Below are 24,331 nucleotides of genomic sequence, written 5' to 3'. Positions count from 1 at the left end.
ATATATGACCTGTAAAGACAATTGCGTACATATGTTTAAAATATGTATTTTAATCTTTAAAATGGAACTCATTTTATATGACATAGATATTAATATTAACAAATTTTATTATAATCTACATACTCACCTGCACCATACAACGTGTTGGCCGAGACGAATGTCCCGGTATAATAAGATTTTTTGGTAACTTCCATCCACAACCTCAATGGGTCTACAATGATTTAACTCCTTTATAAAGGCATACAAAAATATATACACATACATGAACTCATTTTTTGGCGATTTTAGCATTCTAATGTGAGACCCGGGATATGTCATATCCATTGTATATGAGTATCCTGGTAATTTATTGTATGAATCAATCGGTTCACCTCTAAAAAATTCATTGCCTTTTCTTTAGCGCCACGCCAACATGTAGCTAACATCTACACCTAAATCTGATTTCACATCATCAATTATATCCTTTGAGGTGTATTTCCTCTTATGATTAGTAAGCTTGGACCTAATCATACCACCGATAAGGCTGCTACTTGTCTGACGTTGCCCATACACCTTGTCCTTCAACGGACATGTATGCTTATCATTGAACTCTCTTACTTTGAATAGTTGTGATTTGTTAATGCTAGAAGCCTTAAACCTCACTTCACAATCTTCTGACATACATAATAATATATAGCTGCAAATAATTTATCATTATATATATGATCAGTATAAATGCATACAAAAAATGCATTCATATACAATTGAATACATTATTACACACACACACATATATATATATATATATATATATATATATATATATATATATATATATATATATATATATATATATATATATATATATACAACTGAATACATTTAAATACGTCTGAATACACCTTTAGTTATATGCATACATTTAAATACGTCTAATACATCTAAAAAAAATAGTGAGAGATACTATAATAAGTAGTTATCAATAAAATACAGAAGAATACATGTATTTAAAATACATAAAAAAATTCATAAGCAATACAGTGAAAGTCATGTAAAAATTCCTAAATATATCTAAATACATCTTAATACCATTTACAAATCCTACCATGAATGCCATGTACAAAAAATTCTAAATAATTAAGAACACTCAAACCTGATAGCATTAGACCTATCAACCCGGAATTGAAACCTTTCAAATACAGCATAATATTCCATCACCTCTTTCAATGTAGTCGTATCCTTATATACTTGTCCAGCCATAACCTCCCTTTGATTAGTTTTTGAAATTATCAAATCCGTATCCAGTTCGAACACCCCAATTGGTTTTCCTGAATTGACAACATCAAGAGCAAGTGTATCATCTATATCAAAATTATATCTTTGAATTGCTTCGTCAATTTGCACAATGTCGTCTTGAATTACACTACCTCTAGCTGCAACTTCGTTGTCAATTGTTGTTATGCATAAAGGATATATCCTGAATTCTCTGTTCTCTTTTTTCAACTCTACATACACCATGTAACCCATGTCATTGTGCATTTCATATGGCGTGCAATTTCCTTCTACTTTATATTGAATTTTAATAGACTTTGAGCTCAAAGCTATGTCCAATTGATTCGAAATTGAAGCAACCAAATCATTATACGACGCATACTCCTTTATCAGTATTCCCTCAATCGATAATCGACGTAGTTACTCTCACTGATCCACTTGCCATAATGATGCAATAGCACGATTAAACTTGCCATATGTAAAGTCGAATTATATCGTATTTCTGTATACAATTGTATGAATCTCGATTTTTAGTGGTTGAAAACAGAACTTCCACGAACTGGAACAACAGAAAAAAGGGAGAATAGAAAATCCAGAGATTGCTCTGTGTTTTGCTATTTTTCGGATGGGAGATCTTTCTGGAAGCGTGAAATACAGATTATGGGTGATATAATGTGTTAGTTGAGTTATATTAGGAGACTATTTGGTTAATTGATTCCCTTTCCATTTTAAAACAGTTGAAAGGTCCTTTTTTACGCAACTTACGTTACTGTATTCACGAATACAGCTCGTGAATACAGTCGAACACAACAACTGATTAGCTGAAATTTCCCATATTCACGCCGAGTTTTGCTATTGTATTCATGAATATAGTAGCTTAAATACTTCAAATACACCTTATAACAACAGAAAACATAGCTACAAGCAGTAATATAGTAAATGGTATATATAGATAGCTAATAATCACTAAACAATAGTGCTTTATGAAAATTCTCTTTGATTTATTATAGCTAATGTCACGACCCGCCACATTATCATGCCATGTATGTGCCACTTGGCATATATTTTAGCCATATGGAAGGGTTACATAAGTTAGGGACTAGCTCTTGCTGGAATATTCTAGAACTTGGGAAAGCTCTAGAGATTTATGGACTTGGTAGGAAGACTCTTTTGGAAAGCCTTAGAATTTTTTGGTCATGTAGAAAATTCTAGAGGGTGTACTTATTTGTAAATATGGAAGGACTTGTGAAATAATTATTATTTACACACTAGCCCCTATGTGATTAGTATAAATAGGGAGCATTCATTTGTAATTCACCAAGCAAACTTTGTCATATGGAAGGGTTACATAAGTTAGGGACTAGCTCTTGCTGGAATATTCTAGAACTATGGAGAATTTTCTTGGGAAAGCTCTAGATATTTATGGACTTGGTAGAAAGACTCTTTTGGAAAGCCTTAAAATGTTCTAGTCATATAGAAAACTCTAGAAGGTGTACTTATTTATAAATATGGAAGGACTTGTGATATAATTATTATTTATTCACTAGCCCCTAGGTGAGTAGTATAAATAGGGAGCATTCGTTTGTAATTAACCAAGCAAAATTTGCTTGTATAAATAGGGGGCATTCATTTGTAATTCATCATTCATCAAACAAAACAATCAAGTTCTCTCTAATACAAAAGCTTCCTTTGGAAATTCTCATGTGTTCTAACATTCCTTAGCGATCTTGAGTGTAGTAAGGCCGACTTGGCATAGCAAGAACGTGAGCAAGCTGTGTAAGATCGTGAGCGAGTTGTCAAGTGTCGCATGTATACTTAGTTAAAGACTAAGAACGTAACATAAATACTAATAAATCTAGATAAAGTTACATTTTAATTAGTCATAGTTAAGCAACAAATAATGTGTGTAAAGGACTTAAGCAACAAATAATGTGTGTAAAGGACAACGTGTCTAACACTCATTAGTATGTAAAAACAAAACTGCATTTGCACATAGGTTAATCGATCCGAAAGATCCGGGAAGCCCAACAGATAGTATGTAAAAATAGGATTGCTATAGACATTATGCTTGGTAAAGAAGTTAAGTCACAACATTACATTTTTCAATCTTACGTTATCTTTTAATCAGAAGTTGCCAAAGAGACTAGTTGTACATTATTAGAAAGAGTTGTACATTATTAGAAAGAGTTGTACTTCGTTCAAATGTGAGTTAAAATCGGATCACTTAGAAGTCAACAACTATCTTGAATTTTACCCTCATATCCTCTTTGTATTGTTTGTTTGCCATATAATTGACTAACATGGTGTCTTGCAGTTTGGATATAAATAATTGGATATCCCATGCATCATTACAAATAAAGTTGATATAAGATACATAGCAAATTAGAAAAGTCTTGGTGTGTGTCCCTCCGGGGGTGGGGGGGGGGGGGGTCGGTCCAAGAACCTTTGAGGCATGAACAAAACAAGGGCAAAAGTTATTAACAAACTTGTTTGGATGGCTGTTACATATCGTATTGTATTGTATCGTTTGATGAATATTTTAGATAAATTATATCATTTGTCATTATTTTATGATATCACGCACCAGTAATATGACAATATGAAGAATAAATTTACAATATTATATTAAAAAAATATTATGATACAAGGTACAATTATTATATAAAAAATAAGGTAAATGATGAAATAAGATTATTTAATAATGATGAAGGGTGAGATGAGAAAAAAGGACAAGGTAACGACGACACCACACCAAATCGATCATTACATAAAGTGGCACATTTCGTCGTTGCGTAACGGATTTAACGATACGATACAATAAAATTTAAGTAACAATCAAAACAAATATCGCATTTAAAGTAACAATATGATACAATACAATAGGTAACAATCATCCAAACAAGATGTAAGAAGTCACCTCAAATGCAAAAGGAAGAGGATTACTTTGGTCATTCTAATCACAATCAGCCGCAAACACAAAAACCTGCAAAATACCAAATGCAACCACCGAGAATGTTCTGTATCAAATAGCCATTTTGTCTTCTCCCCTTCCCTTTCTATTTACCGTGATGAACAGAACAAAAGAAAAGAAAGATGAAACAAAACTGGTACTAGAATATTTGGTTCTTACCATCAGTAATTTAAGGTTTGAATATGGCTTTCATAAAAGAAAACATTTTCATCAAGATACTTGCTGCTAAATGGACTTAGTCGTAGTAGCCATCATAATCATCATAGTCCTGATGGCCAAGGCTGGTATCAGATAACCAATGGAAGTCATCATCAGCAAAATCCCTAATTTGATATGGGTAGTTTTCATCAAGAGATGAACAATCACAAACTTGAGCATCGAATTCATAACCATAAGTGGAATCATGAGGGAGCTTTAGATCTATAATCTGTTGTTTACATCTTCCTCCTAAATCCCCTTCAAGATTGATATTAAAACAGTGGCGTATGTCGAGCGATTGAAGGTGAAGACAGCCATCAAGAATGGCATACAGGCCTTCATTTGTCAAGACATTTCCAAGAAGGGAAAGGTGCCTCAGTTTAGGCATATTTCTAGCAACAGCTAGAGCTACATCATTGCATTGATATCCTCAAAAACAGCAGGCATTCAAAGTAAATGAGTTCAGCAGAGGGCAAGATTGACCAATAACTTCTATATCATCTTTATTCATATCAGATAAGTATATGTGCAACTCCTCCAACAAAGGGAAGTTCTTAGCAGCTGCAGCCAAACATCCATCTTCTGTATAATAACACGTGACAAGTCTGAGATGTCTGAGCTTATTTGATCTGTTCAAAAGGGTTCCACATTTGATTACTTTAAGAGAACTTCTATTTAAGTGGAGGTAACAAAAAGTAAAGAGAAAAAATTACAATAAGACTAAAAGGTAAGCAACCACAAACAAGTTCTTTTGACATGAACACAAGATGTAAAGTCATGCTTTAAACACACATTCAATACGGTCACCCTTCTCTTTCCTTTCTTTCTTCCAAGTAAATCTGTATTTGTGAGCAAACAAGTTGCTGCTTCATCTGATCTCTTAGCATCAACTACATGCTAGCAATTCATCCAACATTATTCAATTCCTACTTCTGCCTGTCTAAAGTGATAATCAAAATTTTACTATTTTCTGCTTTGTTCTTTGTGTAAGGGAACAAAGAGGAGACATACCACTTCACTTTCATTATAGATAGGCGTGTGGCGCGTGTTACCAATAGCAGCAAACTAGTTCAGACTATAGATATTACCATCTCTTGTTTTTTTTTTTTTTTTTTTTGAGATTGTAACATATGTATATTATGATAAAAACAGTACATAGGTTGTAGTGAAACCATATTTACAAGTTAATAGCCAAAAAAAAAAAAAAAATTGGTCCTCATGCCTAACAAGATTCTAGGACATCCATGATTGAAACTGTATCTTATGTGTAGATTTGTTTACACCAAAAGCAAAAAAGCTAAACACAATTAAGCTTGATCTTCCTCGAAACATCTTGAATACATGCTGGGATTGCTCTCCAATCTTACTAGGCATTATCCAAGCTATTCCCCTGAGGTTAATAAAGATCTTCCATAGCTGGTCAGTTATCTTACAATGTAAAAATAGATGGCTAACTGTCTCAACATCTTCTCCACATAAGTGACATTTCGAGAACAATTGAATCCCTCTCTTTATAAGAGTGCTAATAACCAAGAAAAACACGCTACCTTATAGGGAATCTTGGTTTTCCATATATGTTTCCAAGGCCAGCTGTTAATCTGCATGTTAGCTTGATTAAGTATCTTGTATGCTGCATTCACCTTATAAGTGCCATTGTTATGTCCCTACCACCTTATTGTGCCCACCCCACTCTGTAAACCTATGAATCTTTCCAGATGTTTGTAGAAGTCAATCATTCTGGCCACCTCTCAATCATTCAAGCTTCTTCTGAAAACAAGTGTCCATCCTTGAGGGGACCACATTTCAGCCACTGTGTTTTGTTGATGTTGTGCTAGAACATATATATCGGGGAAGGGGTCCTTTAAGCATCCATTCCCTTCCAGTTATCTTTACAGAAGGAGGTTTTATTGCCATCTTGCACTTTAATGGATGAGTGGTTCTTTAGAATAGGCCAGAGTGACCTGATGGATCTCCATAAGCTAACTCCAAATGTTGTATTTACATCCTTTGTTATCCATTTGTCTTCCTCGCCATATTTGGCTTTGATCACATTACCCCATATGGCTTGGGGTTCTTGAGAATATCTCCATAACCATTTCATCTTGAGAGCCTTGCTATGATCCTTCAAATTCCTAATGCCTAGTCCACCATGAGCTCTCCCAACTATAAGAGATTTACACTTGACCAAGTGAAAACCCCTTTTTTCTTCGTTCCCTTGCCACAAAAAGGTCCTTCGTAGTTTGTCCAATTTCTGTATGACTCCTGTCGGAATAGCAAAAAGAGACATTATATATGTTGGTAGTGCATCTAAGACTAAGTTGATAAGGATAAATCTTCCTCCCATTAATAGGTACTGGGATTTCCATCTGGCGAGCTTCTTCTCACACTTTTCAATAACATTGTTCCATATCTCTTTGGATTTAGATTTGGCACCCAAAGGCATGCCAAGATAAGACGGTAGGTAGTGTTTCTACTTCACCTCCCAAGATTAGTGCCAGTTGTTCCATGTTAAGTGTTTCGGGTCAACATTGAATCTTAACTCAAGCATCCATCCACCATTGGATGGCCAGTTGGATCGGTTCAATGACATGTTGGAGGAATATCTCCGCTACTTTGTAACCGGATCACTGAAGCTTTTGGATGCTACTCAACTTGGTTTCAATTCTCAAAAGAGCCATCATACAAATAAAAGCACTTTTGAAATTGTTACCGGAAAACCGATTCTCCCGCAAACGGTGAATGCATCAACCATGTCGAAATCTCCTCGAACTGCCAATTTCTCCACGGAATGGGAGCACAATATGGGGATAGTGCGGTCTCGTCAAAGCCCAAGAGCAGGCAAAAATTCACCGATCAAAATCTTTGCTTTGTCGAACATCAAGCAGGAGACAAAGTGATGCTAAACAGGTACTTGTTTGCAGAGAGGACCCATGACCCTCGCCTGCTGCAAAAACACATTGTCCATCGAAAGACGCATTGGGAAATCCACATACCAAGTGAAGACTCCATCCTGGTAGAAGATCCATCCAGTCATCCATGTCAGCCGCCTGAAATCATTACATCATTTCTAACTCAAAACACAGAGGGGAACAGACCTCAAAGCCAACATTAACATGATCAATCATCACCATGCAGGTAAGGCTCCGAGGACGTCACCAACTCAGATGGGGGAGAATGCCATGGGCTGCTTTCCAGCCACGCCCCATGACCCCTTGGACGCGCCTCATGGAGTCCTAGCAAGCCTTCCAATGCCTAGTGCCATAGTCGGCCCCGTGGTCTCGGCAGCGCCAAGTGACAAGCGCGCATGTGCCTCTGTAACCCCACCGATAACTCTCGCCAGCGCCCAGCTGCAGGCTCATTCCAACAGCGTCTCGCGCACAGACCCCGATACCAAGCACCAGCGCCCAGCCGCAGGCAAATACAACAAGTCTCGCACGCACTAACAGCACACCGCGCACAGACCCTGACCTGTAAGACAAAGTTGCTGCCCTCAGACTTGTTTCTACCTTGTAGTAAACTAAGTTTTTCCTTGTAATTATAGAGTAGTTTCATTTCATTTTCATTCGGTATATTTCTCTAGCTTAGCTAGGTCAAGTCATGTAACTTTTGTTTATTTTTTTAAGCATTATTAGGGGGATCAAGCAATCAAACATTTTCAAGCAATCATTCCTCTGTACTGGTGTCTTTCCCCTTCAACACTAGGGGCGGCAAATGGGCGGATTGGGCTTAATTTAAATGGGTCAAAATAGGTTGAATCAATAAATGAGTCATTACCCAACCCAACCCAAACTTTACTTGGGCTGAAATGGGTTAGGTCAAGATGGGCTAAACAATAGGCTATAGCCCAACCCGCCCAGCTTGACCCATTAATGGAATTATTAATTATCTTTGATGTTCAAGTAATCACATTTCACAATAATGTGCACAACGATTGGAAATCAAACTTGATTGATAACTATTGTACATGTTTTGTATAAAATTATTTCATGCATTATACTATTAGTCCCAGTAATTATTTTAATAGTTATATAAATTCATTTTGATAGGGATATAGTAATTTAACTTAATTAAACACTAGTAATGGGACGTTCAGATTTGATACCGATTTGTAATTATGTTCATTATACTAGTTTTGCATATTCAAGAATTCAAGTATAATATTGTTGCAACCAAATTGATTTTTAATTGTTAGCTTTATATTTTATTTTTTCACACCAAAGTTAAATAATAATATATATGTGTTGTCAAATACTTGTGTGCATGAACAAAAGTAAATTTCTCTCTCTGATGTCAATCTAGAGAGAAAGAAACGTATGAAAAAAGAACAAATATTTAATTTATATAACTTAAAAAAGAAGATTTTATTTAAAAAGGGAATATACCAAAAGTTGAATGGCAAGTACTATTTCCATTTTCAAATCCTTGTGATATCCTCTTTACTGCCGCAAATGAATGTCCTCACTCCTCAATTTAAAGCGTTAATGGGCTGAAGGCTTGAAGCTGGAGAAGTTTGACGGGTTGAGTTTGGGCAGTTTCACGGGCTGAACTGGGCTATTGTGTTTGCACGGGTTAAAATGGTTGGGCTCAAAATTGGCCCATCAGAATTATATGTGTCACCCAACCCGTTAAATATTGGCCGGGTTGGGCAGGTTAAATGGGCTTGGGCCATTTTTGCCAGCACTACTCAACACCACACCGCATCATTTTGTAATAGCTTTCAATCATCAATACAATTATCAGCTTTCATTCACAATTTCTCATTTCAGTTCTCTCAATTGCTCACGACATTGGTTTTCCCGTACGGCACTGACATCGGTTGTTTAGCTTTACGTTGCCCTTCCAAGGAACATCAAGAAGGCGTCGCATAACAGTTTGAGCCAAGCGGAGGTGAATTGTAAAGGAAAAGTTATTTTAGAGTGTTGATTTACTGCTTTTGGGGTAAGAATCTTGCTTAATATTATGTGGGGTTTGGACATAAAAAATGTAAAATTTCGGCAAAAAGTGATAAAAAATTTCAAGTGAAAAAAAAATTCAAGTGAAAATGGTTCGGTACGCCCCTACATGGATTATAATATAGGAATTAGTAATGCATAAATTAATAATACCCCTAAACCCTAAACCCTACGTGGAGAGTTTCTTAATTGTTTACACTTACCCCTTCACGTTGGGTCCCTTGGACCCAATCATTATTGATTTCTGCAATAAGTGGCCACCGAATATGCATATTAATTTTATATATAGTAATACTAATTGATTTCTGCGAGAAGTGGTCAACGTTTTGAGCAAATGGACTTGGATCAGCGTTCTGACAGTCTCGGTAGGTCCGTACGTGATTTGGGACTTGGGCATATGCCCGAAATTGAATTCGGAGGTCATTGGCTACAACCGTTTGTCTGCCTTCGGAGTGTGAAGCAAAGGCAGGATCGAGAGGTACCGCTTGAGTTCCTCCAAGGCTTGTTGGCACTCCGGGGTCCACGAAGCTAACGACAAAAAGGTGGAGACCTACAACTCCAAGGTCGACCAAATACCAGGAGAACCACCGACACACCTTTCCATACTTTGTATCTGGAATACTTCAGTAGCAACCTTGTTTGTAACCGAAGTAAATGGTATTCAAGCATTTTCATTAAGGTGCGAGTGACAAAAATGATATCGAACTCTGTGAGCAGAATTTGCCATTTTGCGAGCCTGCCAGTGGGCAAGTACCTAAGTAACACCACAAACGAACGACCAATAATGAAAGAAGATTAATAAGGTAAGTATATCATAAGTAGATTCTATCTCTAGGTTGGAATCGGAGAAGAACCAAGCAGCGGCGGCTAGGGTTTCTCAGAGATGAGAGCTATTACAGAATTAATTTGTGGAATTAATGGTTGCAAACATTAGTTCATACCTATTTGACTTAGTCTTTAATTGAGAAAGAGGGACTTATTCTAAGATAACTTGGCTAACAAGAAATTGGGTCAATCGAGAGATTGATGATCCCAATTAAAGGGTTCAACTTAAAATGTCCAATTCGTCTAAGGTTGGGCCGGTCATTAACCTGACCTACCCATTTTGTTGAACTCATCCCATCTTTACCCAACCCATCTTAACCCATCTAAAGTTGGGTTGATTTTTAACCCAAATTGATACAAATGCGGGCCAGTGACCGCAAGTGCAAAAGTTCTGCCGGGAAGAACCTTCATTTAAGTCTGGGACTCAACCATTTTGGGTCATTCTCGTAAGAAAAGAGTTTCCGTTTTGTGGTCATTTATCAAAGGAAAATACTCTTCTTTTTTTGTCCCAATTAATGTTTTAAAAGGCATGGACATAAGGCGAGGCATAAGTAGTGAGGTGCGGGGCATAAACTCCATGAATATGTAATCTTCAATATTATATAAATTACAATAAAATAAAAAATTAAAACAAAATTGTAGAAAAATCAAGAAAATTATAAAATTAGTAGGAAAATGTAAATATCTGTATAAACATGCTAAATGTGCTTACACATTAAATTTTTATTTTCCTTACTTGGAAAAGTAAAAGACATGAGATGCATTACTACTATAACATGACTATGGAACATAATTAGAGTTGTAAAAATCATACTCTAGTTCCTAATAATTTAAAAAATAAAAATAGTAATGATATAGAGCAGTGTTTTGGAGAGCGAGAAGCGGAAAAAAGCGAGGAGGTCTCGCTTCACCGAATCGAGAAGCGCAAAGCGAAGCGCACGCTTTTTTCATGTGAAGCGCAGTCTAACACATAAATAAAAAAAATTAAATAGGCATAGATAAATGACCAAGAAGTCAATAAAAATAACATATTAAGCAATTATTTCAATTCTTAAATCAAGAAGTAAATAATAGATACTAAAACTAGATAGTCAATAATCCTCAAAAAATGAGATTACAATCAACAACCAAAAAAAAACAACAAAATAAAACAAAACTGTCAAACAGTGAACATATAATGGTGACCAGTGAAAACATAACAGATAACGACAAATAACAGAAGAGAGAACAGTGAAAAGTGGAAAATAACATAAATTAAGAAAAAGCAGAGCAAAAGCATAAAGTAGAAAACAAGGCTCAATAGAGAGATAAGTTCTGAGAAGAAATAGAAAAGAAGAAGAGAGTAGAGGAGAGCAGTGAACAGTGAAGAAAGAGAAATTAAAAAAAAACAGAAGAAGAGAAATACAAACTGAAAAAAATTGAAAAGAAGAAGAGCATCTAGTAAAGGCCAATTCGGTAGGAGAAACCATGAAGAGACAATGTCTTATATGTCCTAAGAGTGCCAAAGGATCAAGCAAGGACTTGGGAGGCACCCAAAGGTCTACCATGTGGTCGACAGTCCCGTGTGTTCTAGGAGTGTCAGTGCCACATGTTATCGAGCTATAATTGGAATCCTGGGATATCAGGTGAGAGCACATCTCCTAAGGTGTTGAAGAATATGCTTACCAAATTTGGCGTCTTTTCGAGATCGTTACCTATGGGCTTGACTTGGCAAAGGAGCAGTGGCATTGTCGTAATTAGATGGAGCTTTCGAAGGGAATATCTCTTTCCACGAGTATGGGAATGGGATGAAACTTATCGGAGATTGTTTGGTGTCTTTCCAAGATTATTTACCTAAAGCTTCAGCCAACTCCCCATAATTAAAATCCAACAACTATTAGTATGGAAATAATCTAATAAATACCGCCCTTTATATCGGTGTTGTTTGTTACAATGTTCATTGTAGATATCTTGAATCATGTGCTTAGTACTATCAAATACAAAAGACGAATAAAAAAGTGCCAAGGTTATTAGAGCTTTAAGTGGAAAGAGCAAATAAAGCTCGGACTTTAATAAAGAAAGGCACAAATGAACGTGCGCCGATCGTGGGGAAGAGAGCTCACGTACCTTCACAGAAGGCATTAATGGCACAGGTTACATCCTCGCAAGCTCCACAAGGTCAAAAAATAACATTAGGCTCCCAAATTGAAACAGTTGAGGCTCAACCTAATTTGAGATCCAATGAAACAGTAACTCATGAAATTGAAGAATCTCGAGCTCAAAAGCTCTTAGCACAGAAACAATGAAGTGAAATTGTGAGTGCATCAGTCCAATTTGATGAAGGAAGCAACCGGAGAAAGTCATGGGCAGATAAAGTTGAGGAGGAAGAGAAATCGAGAGTAAAACCTACCATATGGGATAGCTTTGATATCTCAAAAATTTCAAATGCAGGATTCAAATTGGAATATGTTCCATCAACAAAGCAAGGTGAGGATTCAATTATTGCTATTGAATTGGATAATTTTGCCTCTAAAATTGAGTATTGGAAGTCTGCGGGTGGTCTACTATGTGCTAGGAGCCCACCCTCTATTTGTTGTAATTAAAGGGAATATATAGAAACTATGGGCTAAACACGGACCGAATAAGATTTTAATGTTAAAGAATAGCATAATCCTGGTACGATTCGACAATAAGCCTTTTATTGTCAAAGCCTGGTCTCCAGAGATGGAATTTAACAGAGAAGAACTTCTCTTAGTTCCAATTTGGGTGAAATTCCCTGAGCTTGACTTCAAATATTGGAGTCCTAAGGGGCCAAGTAAAATTGGTAGTCTTGTGGGGAAGCCTCTAATGGCTGATCACAACACTGAGAAGAAAATTGGACTTAACTTCGCAAGACTTCTGGCGGAAGTTGACATGAGAGCAACGTTGCTAGAAGTGGTCTTCTTTAGGAATGAAAGAGGGACTAAGATAGAGAAAAAGGTGATGTATGATTGGAAACCAACACTGTGTGGCTACTGTAAGAAATATGGTCATGCAGATGATATTTGTAGAAAGAAGAACCCTCCTAAACCTGTCCAAAAGGAACAAGAGAAGACTCAAAACACAAATGAGGAACATGAACAGATGGGAAAGCAAAATTCCCCTTGTGTTGAAATACCAGTACACAGTTACCGAAGGATGAAGGAACTGAGAAATCGAAGGCACAAACAGCAAGTACATCAAGATGGATTACTCCAATGAAAACAGGAAAGGCCGGCCAGAAGCAAAACCAACAAGTAATGAACAAGAACTCATTCCAAGTCTTGAATGCACCTGGTAAAAGTGTAACAGTGCTGGAAGTGGAGGCAAATGTGGGAGGTCGACCTACCCCTCCACTTGGGGATGGTTAACTTAATTGTTTGGAATGTGAGAGGGCTGAATGGCCCCAATAAGCAGGAGGAGGTTAAACTCCTCTGCAATAATGAAGAAGTGGGCCTGATAGGCTTGCTTGAAAATAAAGTGAGGAAGGAAAAGTTTGATCAAGTTGCAACCAAATTGTTTAATGGTTGGAGTCATCTAACTAATTTGGAAACTCATCACAATGGGAGAATATTGATTGCATGGAGGCCAGATTACTACACTGTAGTTCCAATGAGAATTACTGCTTAGGCGATTACTTTTGAAGTCATCTATATTCCATTACAATTGAGGTTTCAGCTATCAGTAGTGTATGCTTTCAACTCCAGAGAAGATAGGAGATCATTATGGCAAGAACTAGCATATCAAAACAATGATTGCATACTACCATGGATGGTCCTAGGAGACTTCAACTCAATTTTCTCTGTGGAATATAGGCTGGGGGTAATCCGGTGTCATGGGCTGAAATAATGGACTTCAAACAATGTGTAGAGGATTGTGGATTGATAGAATTTCCTCATCAAGGCAATAAGTATACATGGAATGACAGGCATCGTGACCAGAGAATCTATTCCAAAATAGACTGGCATTCATAAATAGTGAATGGCTTGACTTAATGCCTAATTGTGAGGCCAAATTCCTGCCAAAAGGGATAAGTGACTATTGTCCACAGAAGATTAGTATGGAAGAGGAGAGACAACGAACCAGAAAAGCATTCAAATTTTGTAATGTTTGGACCAAGTACCCTCAGTTTATGGAGCTAGTTCAACAGGGATGGACTATTCCAATAGAAGGTTGTAAAAATGTTTCGAATTGTGAAGAAATTAAAACTACTAAAGAAGAACTTGAGGATTCTCAATACAAACCATTTCAAGACTATTGAGGATGAAGTCAAAGAAGATAGGATGGAACTACAGCAGGTACAACAAATACTACAAGTTAATCCTATGGACTCAAAACTTCAATTCGGAGAAAAGGCACTATATCAAAAGTTCAGGAATTCATCCTACCTAGCTGAGATGTATTTGCAACAAAAGAGTAAGGCAACCTAGGTTCAACTTGGTGATAACAACACAAGTTACTTTCGCTCAGTTATTAAGCACAGGAAACTCAAGCAGGCAGTGACTCAACTGAAGAAGGAACACAAGGAGAATGAGAGCATAATCCAAACACGATAGCACAATTGTTTGTAGAGTATTATGAAGGCTTACTGGGTCATACAAATACTTCCAGAATACATGCATTCAGGAGTATGCTGAATAGAGGGCCTATCCTCAACGTGGACCAACAAGTTGACTTACTGAAACTATTTGCTAGCAAGGATGTAAAAGAAGCAATCTTCCAAATTGATTGTAACAAGAGCCCAGGTCCAGATGGATATGGGAGTGGTTTTTTCAAAGCTGCTTCGCCTTGGACAGGATATGAGAGAGGATGTGCTGGACTTCTTCCAAAATGGCAAATTACTCGGACAGATTAATTCGACCATCATTGCATTGATTCCAAAAGTGGATGCACCTGAATATGCTAATCAATTCAGACCTATTTCATGTTGTAATGTTATCTACAAGTGTATATCCAAACTGATATGCAGCAGACTGAAGCATGCAATTACACACATTGTAGCTGACAATCGATCAGCCTTTGTTCAGGGGAGATCTATGATGCATAATGTGCTCATTTGTCATGACATATTGAGACATTACAATAGAAGAACCACACCTAGATGCCTCATGAAGATAGACCTCAAGAAAGCATATGATATGGTGAACTGGGATTTTCTGGAAGTACTCAAGGGATTTGGATTTCCTACCAAATTTATCCAGCTACTAATGGTGTGTGTCAGTCACCAAAGTTCTCCATAAATGTAAATAGTGAAAGTTATGGCTACTTTACAGGAAAAAAGGGTTTGAGACAGGGTGACCCTATTTCTCCTCTATTGTTTGTTCTGGCAATGGAGTATTTATCCAGATTGCTCAAGTGTGTAATCTCCTTGCCATATTTCAGATTTTATCCAACGTGCAAACAACTGAAGTTAACTCATTTGATCTTTGCTGATGATCTGATGATTTTTTGTAAAGCTGGTCAAGATTCAATCTCTAGAGTAATGGAAGCATTAGCTCATTTCACTAATGCTTCAGGTCTGGTAGCAAATATGGAGAAATCTAGTGTATTCTTGGTTGGCATTGATGGCCATGTCAAGGAACAAATACTAGCAATGACTGGGTTCTCTGAAGGTACTTTCCCTATCAGGTACTTAGGCTCTCCTAAGAAGTGGAACAAACACGATTACCAGCAGTTGATTGAAAAGATAACCTACAGGATAAAGTTCTCATACTCAAGGCAACTTTCATATGCAGCGAGACTGCAAATTGTGAATGCAGTACCGTATTCCATACATAGCTTCTGGGGAGCGGTATTCATCTTACCACAGAGTGTCGTACAGGAAGTGGACAAGATATGCAAAAAGTATTAATGGGTATCCACAGAAGGCAAGAGGAAGATTTCATTAGTTGCTTGGGATAAGATTTGTCTTCCTAAAAACCCTCAGGGGTTGGCCTGGTGGCAATTGACTTGAGCCTTGGGGTTTTGCCCCCTTTCAAGGTCTCAAGTTCGAAACCCACTGGGTGCAAACAATTTCTGAGGGCCATCGGACTGGGTAAAACCTGAATTAACCGTGGTGCACTTGCGGGAAACTTCTTGCCGAGGGCCTGTGCACCCCCAGGATTAGTCGGGGCTCGAAGAGACTTGGACACCTGGTGCAAATCAAAAAAAAAAAAGATTTGTCTTCCTAAAAAAGTAGGAGGCTTAAACGTCAAAGGATGCAGAAACTGGAATACTGCTTCAATGGGCAAATTGCTATGGCAACTTGTGGAAAATAAACACACCCTTTGGGTGAAATGGGTAAATGGAATTTATATGAAAGGGGATACTAATATAAGGTCACATAAAGCACCTCAAGATAGTAGTTGGTATTGGAGAAAACTAAATGGTATGAAGGAGGGGATGCATGCATGGTATCATCAGGATAAATATACTCTTACAGAAGGAGGGGACTACTCAATCACTAGTAGTTACATTGCACTACTTGGACCAAAGAGCAGATTAAACACAACCGAACTGTTGTGGAGTAAAATGGTAATGCCAAGGCATAGATTTATACTATGGCTAGCTAACCAACACAGATTGTTAACAAAAGATCGACCGCTCAAGTTGCATATTTAACTGGAGGATATGCAATGTCACCTATATGATAATCAGATCACAGAGACATCCCAACACCCATTTGGAGAGTGTAATTGGACAGCAGCAGTAAGAGAACCACTCATGCAATGGGCTGGTATCCATATACAGTTTGGTGAGGTTCAACGAACTTTGGAAAGAATAAAGAGGCAACAATGGACAAGTCTGAAGAAGGAAGTGGTAGTGGCAATCCGGGGGGCTGTTGTGTATCATACTTGGAAGGCCAGAAATTGGAAGATGTTCATGGGAGTAAATGTACATGAAGATTGAGATAGCACAGATTAAACAAGAGATTAAAGAGAGGATAGGTATACTTAGGATGTCTAGAAAACGAGAAGAAGCAGAGATTTTTTGCACACTTTACTTTGTACTTAGTTGTAATTAGATGATTTTGTGAGGCTAACTCTCCCTGCAAACATTGGATTGGCAGTGGAAGTGAGTGCTCTTTAGGTGTTGCTAATTGTAGCTTATTTGTTATCAATAGTAATTTCACAGTTGTTACCAAAAAAAGGCACAAATGAAGCAAAAGATTAAGAGGAATATGTGTGATGCTGAAAAAATAACTATAAACACAGACAGCAAATTATATGGACACAAGAATTAAAAAAACTCAATTAAGTAAGCTTCTCATGTTATTGTTTCATGATGTCCCCATCAAGAAAGAGCCCATGGTTACATGAGCATGCTTTTGCATCATGGTACCTGCACTAAAATGCAGCTTACATGGCACCTAGTTTCTATTGGAACAGTTGGAGGGGGGGGGGGGGGTTACTATTTCGGCTTGAAGTGTAGTCCTGCTAATAGTCAATCGCTAGGTCAATTAATTCTATTAAGCTATGAGAAGTGAGGGGTTTTCGCTTAATTGGTGAAGTCATGCGCTTCAGAGAAATGTGAGCTTCAAACAGTGATGCGCACAATATTAATGATCCAAATGAGAATGTCTAACTTTGATGTAGCAACGAATGTTAGGTATAAGAGAACAGCTTAACAAGGGAAAACTAAAATGTAGCAACGATCACGCAATATACAATTCAACAACAAGGAAACACATACGAGTCAAATAATTCGAAATAATGCTATGTCAACTGAAATATAGGATATCTAATTTCTTTTAAGGTTGAGCAATTACGAAGGTTATTCAACAATTCAATTAAGGATAAACGGCAAAGAGATAATCGCAACCTTAATTAAGACAAAAAAATTATAAGATGAGATAATAATAATTTCAGATAAAGATAGGCAGTTATGAATAGATAGCATGGCAATAGGAGATGTACAAATCTTCAGTTAAGTCAAATAAGAGTCAAATAGGCAAGAGTGAATCATAAAACAATTAATTCCAAGTAAGCATATAGAGGTAAAACTAGTAAATAGGAAACTCAGTCGTATCAAGAACAACTTCATACTCAGTGAATATAAGGACCTAAGAACCCTAAAGGCCAACTTTCCACAAATAAGTCCAAGCACGCACTCGTCACCTCGCGTACACGAACTACAATCAACATAGAAGACTCAAATCCTAAGGGGAAATCCCTCACACAAAGTTAGGCAAGATACTTACCTCAAAGAAGACAAATTGATACTCTACAATGAACTTATCGGGTGAAAAGACCTCCGGATGGCTCAAATCTAACCAAAATAACTTCAAAACACAAATAAAACTCATGAGAAACTATTCTGAATCATAGTCTCAATATTTAACAAAATCCAAAAAATGATCCAAAAGTCGACCTCCATGCCCACACCTCGGAACCCGACAAATTTTATAAAACTCGAACATGCATTCCAATACGAGTTCAACCATACAAAAGTTATTAAATTTCGATACTATTTCACCCTTCAAATCATGATTTTTCATTTTGAAAACTTCCTTCCAAAATACAATATTTTCCTCAACTCAAAATACAAATTAAATGATAAAAATAAAGATAAAATCATGAAATATATTAAATTCTAGATGAAGAACACTTACCCAATCGATTTGCTTAAAAAACCCACAAAGAATCGCTCAAAATCGAGCTCTACAAGTCAAGATATGATAAAAATAGTCTAACCCTCGATTTGGAAATATATTTTACCTGCCCAGGTATTTATACATCACGGTCACGAAAGAAATGATGCGATCACGTAGAAGGAAAATGGCTACTGTCCGAAATGTGCTACGCGATCGCAGAAGGGCTTATGCGATCGCGGAGTGAAGGAATTATCAGTTGCCCAAAGCCACACTTCGCGATCACAAAGCATTGCATTTAAGGAATAATTTGTTGCCCAAATGAAAGAACTATACGAACGCGGACAGAGAAGATACGAACGCAAAGAAGGTGTAAACAGACTTTCGCGATCGCGAACGAGGTCATGCGAACGCGATGAACAATTAATTCCTCCTCCAAAATTACTCTTCGCGAACGCGGAGGAGCAGACACGAACGCGAAGAAGAAAACCAGATGGCAAGTAACAACAGTTCAAAATAGGAGATAAATGGCCCGTAACCCACTCTGAACACACTCGAGGCCCCTGGGACCCCGTCTAAATACACAAACAAGTTCTATAACCTAATACGGACTTACTCGAGGTCTCAAATCACATCAAGCAACGTCCAAATCTTCCAACTTCTAAAACCCGTGCCGAAACCAATCAAACTAACCCGGAATGGCGCCAAATTTTGCGGACAAGTCCCAAATGACATAACTGAGCTGTTCCAACTCTTGGAATCACATTCCGACCCGGATATCACAAAAGTCAACTATGGGTCAAACTTCTCCATTTCCAACTTTCGCCGAAATGCTCCAAATCACCCTATGGACCCCTAAATCCGATTCTGCATGCGCGCCTAAGTCCAATTCTGGCATCATCCAAAACTCATTCCGGAGCCGTTTACCCAAAAGTCAAATTCCGATCAAATTCTCACCGCTTAAGCTTCCAAAACTAGACTCATTCTTCCAATTTGATTCTGAATCATCCGGTAACTGAATTCATCCATGCACGCAAGTCGATACACATAATATGAAGCTGTTGAAGACTTTACGCCGCCGAACGGAGCTTAAATTCTCAAAACAATCGGCCGATCGTTACAACATCTGAATACATAAATTATATTAATTAATAAACATATGAATACATTCTAAAATTGTATGAACTCAAATAAATATAAATACATCTAAATATAACAGAATACAAGCACTAGATTCAGGGTTTAGGCATTGAACGACTCCATCTCTTCAGTAACCTTGTAAGGATGAACTGATGGCTTCTCACGTGCAATAGGCATGTAAGCACCATGGACTTGAGTTGTCGTAGCCAATTCCTCGGGGGCAGAATCACCCGCCTTGACCTTGCGAGCGCGTCTTGGGAAGACGACTAATTTGGCCTTGTAGGTCTTCAACCCAAAAACTTTAACACTTACCACAACTTTTTGGAGCAAAAAATATTAAAAATTGAGGGAGATAATGACGCTGATAAAGGAGAGAGCTGGGGAGAGAAATTTGGAGCAAAAAATATTGAAAACGGTCATGGCAGCTGCTAGGTCTCCATGTCGCATAGAGAGAGGATATAGAGATCGTGGAGAGAGAAATAAGATACTATGTGGTGATTTTAGGAGAGAATAAACTGAAAGAATGAGAGAAAAATATTAGACACCGTATTTAATGAATTAATAATAGGAAGTGGCCTTAAATACATATTTTGCTATAAAATCTAAAATGTAGCTATAGAAAATAATAATTTAAAAGAGTTTTTATTTATAATAAATAAGGTATAAAGTTTTGCTATAAGAGGTAAAAATTCCTTAAAAATTCCATCCTCGCCGCGATCGCGCTTTCCATAAACAAGTTCAGGGAAAGATTTTAAGTCCAATATAATGATTAGGAAGAACCAAGTAACGCCATTCCAAGTAACGCCATTTGATTAGCTAGTTAATTGGAACACTGGAAATAATAATGGTTTTGTTTATGAAAAGCTCGACGGCGATTAGCTAATTTCCACATTATAAATGGCTACGAAGGCCCATTTCCACAATAATAATTAGTTGCACACTTATAGCTTGTTTGGCTAAGCTGGAAAAATCAACTTATTTTGAGAAGTGTTTTTTGGTGAAAACCAATTTGTGTTTGGCTAATTAATTTGAAAAGTATTTTTAAGCGGCAATTAATGTTTGACTAAGCTTTTAAAAAATGTTTTTAAATGTATTTCTCAAAAAAGTGCTTGTGGAAAAAAGTTACTTTTCTTTGCTTCTCCAAAACCGCTTCTGCTTCTACGCAAAAACACTTTTTTTTTCTTCTAAAAGCTTGGCCATACACTTGAACTTTAAAAAAAAAAACTTTTTTAAGAAAAAAGTGCTTTTCAGCTTGGGGAAGCTTGCCAAACAGGCTATTAGTCAGCGGCCAAGCTCCATTCTCTCAAGAGACACTTAAAAAGAAGAAGACACTGCTCTGAATACAACAGAAGTAGCTTTCGTACACAGGCTCAAAAAGGTAAGACATAAGATACATAGCAAACTTGAATAAGAAAGGGGAACAAAAGAAGGGCAAAAGTTATTTACATATCACCTCAAACGCAAAGGGAAGAGGATTACTTTGGTCATTCTAATTACAATCAGCAGCAAACTATGTACAAAACTAAATACATCACCTGTTACTGTTGCAAAAAGATGCCATGCATATAACCCAAAAGCAACCAAAAACCTGCAAAATACAAAATGCAACCACCAACAATGTCTCTATCAAATAGCCATTTTGTGATCTCCACTTCAATTCTCTTTCTATATCAGCAAAAACAAAACAAAACAAAAGAAAAGAAAGATGAAAGAAAGCAGGTATTAAAAGATTTCGTCCCTACCATCATAATTTTTGGTTTGAAAATGACATCAATATAAGTTACTCCAGTCATCAATGTCAAAGTAAACATCATCTTCATAACCATCATCAATGTCAAAGTAAACATCATCTTCATAACCATAATTAATGTCAAAGAAACCATAATCATAAGTTGAATCCTGAGGGAGCTTTAAATCTACAATCTGTTGCCTACATCTTCTTCCTAAATCCCCTTCAAGATTTAGATTATAACAGTAGCGCAAGTCAAGCAATTCAAGATGTGGACAGCCATCAAGAATGGCTTGCAGCCCTACATTTGTCAAGGTATTCTCAAGAAGCGAAAGGCGCTGCAATTTAGGCATACTTCTGGCAATAGCTAGAGCTTGATCATCGTCTTGAAATGATGGAAGTCCAAAGGTAACAGATACACTGGCATTCAATATAAATGACTTGAGCAGAGGGCAAGAACGACCAATAATTTCTATATCATCTTTAGTGATCACGGTGAAATGAATGTGCAACTCCTCCAACAACGGAAGGTTCTTGGCAATTGCAGCCAAACCTCCAGCTAAGTTACAATAACACTTGACAAGTCGGAGATGTCTGAGCTGACTTGATCTGTTAGAAAGAATAACAAATTGATTACATGCATTAAGAGAAGTCCTATTTCAAGGGTGGCAGCAAAAACAAATGAGCAATTACAAGAACACCCACAAGGGTAACAAATCGATTACTTTAAGGAAGTATGTTGTTAAACCATTACTATAACATGGGCCCAGATATACCATTCTTGGATAGAGAAGAGCACTGGAAGATCTTGGAAGTTACCTGAGACTGGTTAGTAGGCTAGATTATCTTATATGAGTAATTAAAACCAGATTTCATTTGCACTACTCATGGCCAATCAGTACAGTGGAACATGGTACTTGCACATTCTTAGGCATATCAAATAGTTTCACACCAAGGATTTTCGCAATATACCTATTTACAAGACTCACTTTCATAATATACTTAAATTTTGAAATTACATTAAATATCTCAAAAGTATTATAACTCTATACCTCCAAATCTTCTCACACATGTTTGGATGTAGCCTTTTTGGTTACGAGTTCAACTGAACCCATAACTTTCGACATGGACAATGAATTTAAATGTAAAAACATACTAAAATCACAATAAGCATTAAATTTGAACCCATAATTTTGATAGTACAATGTGTTCAATGTTAAAAATCTTAAAAGCTAAACCCATTAAATTTAAACTCTGGATTTGCCTTTGTTCGCACATGATATTCTGAATACCACAATATTTTAATTTGAAATGCAATCCAAATTGAATGTATATACCACAATATTCTAATGAAGAGTGCAATAATCAAGCCAAACATACCACAATATTCTAATTTGGAATACAATATTCAAACTAAACATACTATAATATTCTAATTTGGAATGTAGTATCCAAACCAAACATATCACAATATTCTAATAAAGAGTACAATATCCAAATCAAACATATTATAATATTCTAGTTTGGAATATAGTATTCAAACCAAATGTAACTTAAACTTAGAATCATCTAACTCCACGTACCTTTATATGGGAGTATTGTGCTTTTGTGTACATTTCAAGATAATTACTTGTTAGTTCAATTGATTAAGAAATCATTGATTAAATTTTCAATGTAATCAATTGATGACATTAATCGCCCAGAGGTGAGAAGCTAAGACAATCAAATTTGGACCATATCATAACCCATTTAACAGTTTAAAAAGCAATTTTAGGCCAACAAAAACGAACCTCTGAGCAATGTAGTCGAGCAAATCTTTGCTACCAAAATTGTCGATGTTAATTTTGAGTAACTGGCCCTGGCTACGCTCCACAGCAATCCGACATATCTGCTCCAAAACCCTAGGCGTCTTGAAACTAAAAACGTCATATTTCAAGTCAATAATAACATGCCACATAGCGGGGTCATGGCACACCTTCCACCACGTACTGCAAACTCTCTCTGCACTCTCCACTATCTCTATCGTTCCCAGCCGCTGCAGAATGTTTTCCGTGATTTCCCGTGGAAGCTCCACCCACGGCGGTGATGACGACGGTGGTGCAATTGAGGAAGAACATGATGGTTTCAGGATTTTCTGTCCTCTCGGCATTTTGCTTTTTCTTCGCGAAAATTAGAGTTTTGATTTTTCTGGATAGAGCAAAAGGAAAGAAGTGAAAGCGCCAATAAATTCAGTTCTCCAGACACACAGCCTTTTTGGGGTTGATAGGGAGTGGCGGTTTGATTATTTTTATTTAGTACTACGTAATATTTACTAGAGGAGGGATGGCCCAATTACAAAAATAATTTATTTAATTTTATTTCTCTAGTTATTTTGTAAAGATTACTTATATTAATTTAAATAATATATTTAAAGATAAAAATTTATATGGATCTTTATTGTTTTTCCGAGTTAACCATCTAATTTTAAATTTATTTTTGTTGGAATTAAACATCAGCAAAAAAATATAAAAAGGTTTCCAATATTGCATTAGCTTGCTTCTTTTTTTGTTTTTTATGTTTGTTTTTTCCTCATATTCTAATTTAAAATTTACAATAAATTTTTTTTGCAAAATAATAAGTAGGCTTGTTGGTAACACAAAAAAATTCATAGGCAACACATATTGATAATTTCTTAGTGAGTTAAATGTAAGAGAGGAAAA

The 24,331-nt window shown here is 36.7% G+C and overlaps 2 protein-coding genes across 6 annotated transcripts; both read right to left on the bottom strand.

The window, feature by feature from the left end:
* Window positions 1-4,482: 4,482 nt before the first annotated feature.
* LOC138882806 (putative F-box/LRR-repeat protein 23) lies at window positions 4,483-6,074 on the bottom strand. Its single transcript, XM_070163439.1, has 5 exons — window positions 6,061-6,074; window positions 5,968-6,018; window positions 4,904-5,049; window positions 4,593-4,828; window positions 4,483-4,503 (listed from the first exon to the last, which is right to left on the bottom strand). Exons 1-5 carry the CDS (start codon window positions 6,072-6,074, stop codon window positions 4,483-4,485), a joined length of 468 nt encoding a protein of 155 aa, XP_070019540.1.
* On the bottom strand, window positions 4,752-23,911 carry LOC104239575 (putative F-box/LRR-repeat protein 9). Of its 5 annotated transcripts, none has more exons than XR_011404168.1 (5): window positions 23,423-23,890; window positions 21,646-22,241; window positions 21,439-21,491; window positions 18,374-19,889; window positions 4,752-5,049 (listed from the first exon to the last, which is right to left on the bottom strand). XR_011404168.1 is itself a non-coding variant. In XM_009794236.2 (3 exons), exons 1-2 carry the CDS (start codon window positions 23,779-23,781, stop codon window positions 21,674-21,676), a joined length of 927 nt encoding a protein of 308 aa, XP_009792538.1. In that variant the 5' UTR covers window positions 23,782-23,911; the 3' UTR covers window positions 21,224-21,491; window positions 21,646-21,673. The 5 variants fall into 5 exon arrangements, 1 of the variants encoding a protein (XP_009792538.1); XR_714166.2 differs by having other exon boundaries at window positions 19,380-19,889; XR_714165.2 differs by lacking the exon at window positions 18,374-19,889.
* Window positions 23,912-24,331: the final 420 nt, after the last annotated feature.

The sequence above is a fragment of the Nicotiana sylvestris genome, chromosome 12 (assembly GCF_000393655.2).
Source record: "Nicotiana sylvestris chromosome 12, ASM39365v2, whole genome shotgun sequence".
NCBI classification, from domain to species: Eukaryota; Viridiplantae; Streptophyta; class Magnoliopsida; order Solanales; family Solanaceae; genus Nicotiana; species Nicotiana sylvestris.
Note: the sequence above shows the minus strand (reverse complement) of the source record. Positions and strands in the feature narration are given on the sequence as shown.

Coding starts and splice junctions, on each gene's coding strand:
- LOC138882806 (XM_070163439.1), bottom strand. Junction 4,829..4,903: donor AGATGATATAGAAGTTATTG/GTCAATCTTGCC, acceptor GCAATGATGTAG/CTCTAGCTGTTGCTAGAAAT. Junction 4,504..4,592: donor GTTATGAATTCGATGCTCAA/GTTTGTGATTGT, acceptor ATCTGATACCAG/CCTTGGCCATCAGGACTATG.
- LOC104239575 (XM_009794236.2), bottom strand. CDS start 23,781: ATGCCGAGAGGACAGAAAATCCTGAAACCATCATGTTCTTCCTCAATT. Junction 22,242..23,422: donor CTCGACTACATTGCTCAGAG/GTTCGTTTTTGT, acceptor TCTTTCTAACAG/ATCAAGTCAGCTCAGACATC.